Genomic DNA, 4,445 nt, shown 5'->3' on the forward strand with positions numbered 1-4,445 from the left:
TGAAATAGCTTAAAAAGTCTTAGAATTGCTCTGAAATAAGCGATAAACTCATGCACTACCAGCAATGCTAACAATTTTAAATATTTATAAATACGTTAATTATTTCCTCACTTGCTAGAGATGGCACATCGCTGGTGCGCCATCGATGCCTTGGGCCCAGCATTACAACGGCAAGGTATCGATGTTACATCGCCGCGCTGCCACCACTATCGAGTCCGCGGAAAGTAAATAAAAAAAACGGACGCCAAATCGAATCTCCCCAGTTCCCCGGATGCAGTGCAGCGAGCTCTGGGTCCCTGAGAATCCGGCGTGGGCCTGGGATTCCGAATCCGCTTCCGCCCAGGATCCTGGGCACCTGACCTCCACAAGCGCTTCCAACTTCTGCCGCGCACAGCATCCGCATCCGCATCCGCGGCACCAAATTAACGGTGAGTTTCCCTTCGCAAGTTTGGGCTTTTCCAGCCATTTCCAGGGTGGGGAAGGGGGGTGGCAGAAGATGTGATCGGGACAGGTGGACAGGTGGAAAGGGCGAATTGCGTGACGGCAGCGCTACAAATTGGATTAGTACGGCGATTGATTCTGAATGGCAGATGTAAACAATCTTCCTGTGCACTGAGCAAAATACCCTAGGATATTAGGAAAATGGCAAAATTATACATAAAAAATTAAATCAAATTAGTTTAATTCTAAACTGAACAATTTGTTTAGGAAATATATTCGCACCAGAAAAATGTAAATTTCCAAATTTCGCTTGGTGCGCAAGGCATTTTCTCGCAGTGCACTGGCTCCCCCGCCCGCTGCTATGTAATTGGCAATATAAGGAATGCCCGAGGCATCTATTTTTATAACGATTAGCATAGTCGTTATGGTGATAGATGCCGAATGGTGAGGGGGGAGGAGGGGCGAGTATTATGTATTTGTTATGCTTTTCCACCCCCCGACCGCCCACTGCGCCCAATGGGGCATACTTTTGGGGGCGCCACGGGCACCACCCACCCACCCAGCCAGTCAGCCAGCCACCCAACATCGTTGGTTCACCTGAAAAGTTGTCATAATTCAAGGAGAAGCACCGCGGCAGACAAGCCACCAAAAGTTTCAAGTCCTCGCAGGTGCGTTTAAATATAGGCATATTTCCAAAAGTTATAATGTTTATAATTTACGGTTGATTAGCTCCTATTACCGCGTCATTGAATCGAAAATCGTGATTTCTTAGTGCTAACCATCTGGATATATACATAAATTGAAAGAAAACTCAAGGTTTGCATGTAAATTGAGCGCGTGGTTTTTCTAGCAGCGCATATTATCATTCGAATTTGACTTTGAGATGGCTTTAGCACTAGACTTTCGCATTCATTTGCCAAATAATTGCCAGACATTGGATTCATTTCCTTGTGTACGAACAAAGTGCTTTGAATATAAGCATATTACTACTTGGGCACTTTACCACATTGAAGACCACTTTCGACTGCAAATGCAATCGGATTGCGTGAGCTTCATAATCGTCGTGGGTCCGCGGATGGGCATGTTCGTATCTCATCCGAAACGGACTTTGAGCCATGTTCTCGGCACGCGAGATAAGCGGCCGCCAATCGGAGAACTGGTTTCAATTGCGGATCGGGTCAAAATCGCCAACCTTGGGCCATTGTATGCAAGTTGTCTGTGCGCAACTAAATGAGCATAAATTAGCTCAATGCAGGAATGTCTCAAGTAGCCATTGTCCATCCATTGCCAGTGGCCAGTGCTTATCACTCGCGGCCCAAAAGCCGCAGCTAAAGATAAAGATAAAGACGGGTGATAATCAATTGGCCATAAAAAGGGGAAGTGTGGGTGGATGGCTGGGTTAGCCGGGTTAGTCGGCAATCAATCAATTTGGCGAGTCGGACAACCAATTCACAATCTAATCCACAGTCTATACACGATGAGCACCAGCGAAGCAAGCGGCCACGGAAGTGGAATCCGGAATCTGAATCGCAATGGGAATGGAAACGCTACTGGAAATGGGAATGGAAATCTCAGTCTGATGCAGGACCTGCAGCAGAAGTACGCCTTCCTCGAGAATCTATTCAGCAAGTTCTGGAAGTCCATCATCCAGACGAATTCCAATCTCAAGCTGCAGCTGCGCAATGTCAAGTGGAAGAATGCCAAGGCGAAGCCCGGTTGTGCCTACCAGCCAACTGAGGTGAGTTCTATCTATAATATATACACATATGCACACCTGTCCACTAAAACGCACACTAATTTGTTTGTTTTGCACCCAAAAAAAACAGATCGAGCAGGTGGCCAATGTGATTACCCACGGCATTTGGATACTGCCCGCCGTGTTTGCGGCCATCAAGCTGTTCGAGCGCTCATCCAGCGCCGGGCAGTATCTGGTTTCCTGGGTCTACGGCGGCGCCCTGTGCATGCTCTTCACGGTGTCCACCTTCTTCCACTGCTCCTGCTACTGCGCCGAGCACAAGTGAGTAGTGCGCTAGTGCTGAAGTGACACTACGCAGGCTGATTTATTCACTGATTCTACCTCCCTTCCCAGACCACCGAGGAATGTGAAGGCGTGGCCCTGTCTCGGCTGGCAGACGTACCAGGGTCTGAAGAACGTGCTGCATCGCTGCGATAGGGCCATGATCTATGTGTTCATTGCCGGGTCATATTTTCCCTGGCTAACGCTGGAGAACACCGACCACTCGGCCATACTCTTCTGCATGGAATGGGTCATCTGGCTGATGGCAGGCATAGGAATTGCCTACCAGCAGGTTGGTTCATACAAAGCACTCTAGTGGTTTTCCTTTAATGTGATTTTTATATGATCTTCCACGATTTTTAGGTCTTCCACGAGCGCTACAAGTGTCTGGAGACATTCTTCTACCTGGTGATGGGCTTGGGACCCGCTCTAGTTGTTGTATTCACTGGCCACCACTTCCATGGGATGATGCAGCTAAAGTTCGGCGGCGGCTTCTACATACTGGGCATTGTGTTCTTCAAGGCGGACGGTACGATACCCATGGCCCATGCCATTTGGCATCTGTTTGTGGTGCTGGCCGCCGGATGTCACTACTATGCCATCCTGGTTAACCTTTATCCCAGCGATGTTGTCACAGCACCGTGAGCGAATGCGATAAAGCAAATGTTGGGGAAAAAGCAGCGAATTTAGAGCTTAGAGTACTTAACGACAGGGATTCGATGTTGTCAGCCATGTGTAACGTATTCCTATGATGTACCCAATGTACCCGAGTCTCTGCTCCACAATTAGCCAAATTTTATTCGAGCGAGGACGCCTAGCCTAGTTGTAGCCATTAGCATTACGAACTAAAACTAAATCGAAACGATTCTTGTGATCAGTATCTGCGGTCTTGCCAAAGATTCAAATTGTGCGAGTGCTCATGTCTCTCCCTCCCTCTCTCTCTCTCCCACCCTTCGATTTTACTTGATATTATTAGCTATATTCAAATATTTACTAACCATAACAGCTCCCGTTGTGGCCATGTGTTGCTCAAAAGACTTTGATACGTACTCAAAAGGCAAAGGTCACGAATAATATTGAACTTGTACAAATATCCGACAGAGTTTTGCGATCTGAATTTCCTCGCGCCTTTTGAACACTAGAAGCCCGCCTAGCCCCGCATAACATTATACATGTTTATACAGATTATACAGATTATACTATATACGATATATATATACCATATACCATATACACATCTAGATAGAATTAAGAGGGCGTGCCGATCCGCGAGCCCAGCCCCTTTGGCCAGTTTCATTGGCGAGCTCAGGGACAAAATCGATGTGTTCGCAGATGCTGAAGAAGGTGATTTACAAATTTACACATACGCTTGATATTTTGGGGCCTGGCTCGCTCGATCGGCGGATATTGCTTGTGTGTACTACTCGTATTTATGGTGCAGATCTATTAGTTGTAATGGCGTTAATTCTAGAGCTGATGGCCTCTAATAAATTGTTTATTTCCAAATGGTGGCAAAATACTTGGATGTTTGTGGGGTGCTCAAAAATAATTGTTTACTTTCAAATGTTGTTCATGTACATCTTGTTTAGCTTTAAATATATATACATTTACTTTTGTTTGGTTGCAAATACATATATAATTTTATTGACATTTTACTTTGTTTGTGTTAAATAACATTTTAATAATTTAAATAAAGGAAACCTAACGAAAAAATCAGGCTAAGCACATTTCCGCTTTTTCATTTTTAATTCAATTTCCAATTGTTTAACTGAAACTTTGATTTGAATTCTCACATTTGAAATTGATTTGACCGTTACGACTGCAGCAAAGGTGTGCAACTTCGCTGAATTGATTGGTGTACACACTAATTGGTTGGTGTCCTAGCTAAATTGCAGTGTGTGAATGACCACTGTGACCAGACCAGTGAGCAGTAAAATTACCAAAAACGCGTTAGGCACACCCTAACGCCAACCAAAACCGATATCAT

General features: G+C 45.4%; 1 protein-coding gene across 2 annotated transcripts; it reads left to right on the forward strand.

The window, feature by feature from the left end:
* The first annotated feature begins 283 nt into the window (after window positions 1-283).
* Window positions 284-3,964, forward strand: LOC6525458 (monocyte to macrophage differentiation factor). 2 transcript variants are annotated; one of them, XM_015190814.2, is made up of 5 exons: window positions 284-428; window positions 1,909-2,179; window positions 2,268-2,458; window positions 2,531-2,750; window positions 2,822-3,964. In XM_015190814.2, the coding sequence occupies exons 2-5, from the start codon at window positions 1,919-1,921 to the stop codon at window positions 3,101-3,103; spliced, it is 954 nt and encodes a 317-aa protein (XP_015046300.1). In that variant the 5' UTR covers window positions 284-428; window positions 1,909-1,918; the 3' UTR covers window positions 3,104-3,964. The 2 variants fall into 2 exon arrangements, with proteins under 2 accessions (XP_015046300.1, XP_002101293.2); XM_002101257.3 differs by lacking the exon at window positions 284-428 and adding an exon at window positions 1,830-1,848.
* Window positions 3,965-4,445: the final 481 nt, after the last annotated feature.

Source organism: Drosophila yakuba, chromosome X (assembly GCF_016746365.2).
Source record: "Drosophila yakuba strain Tai18E2 chromosome X, Prin_Dyak_Tai18E2_2.1, whole genome shotgun sequence".
NCBI lineage: Eukaryota > Metazoa > Arthropoda > Insecta > Diptera > Drosophilidae > Drosophila > Drosophila yakuba.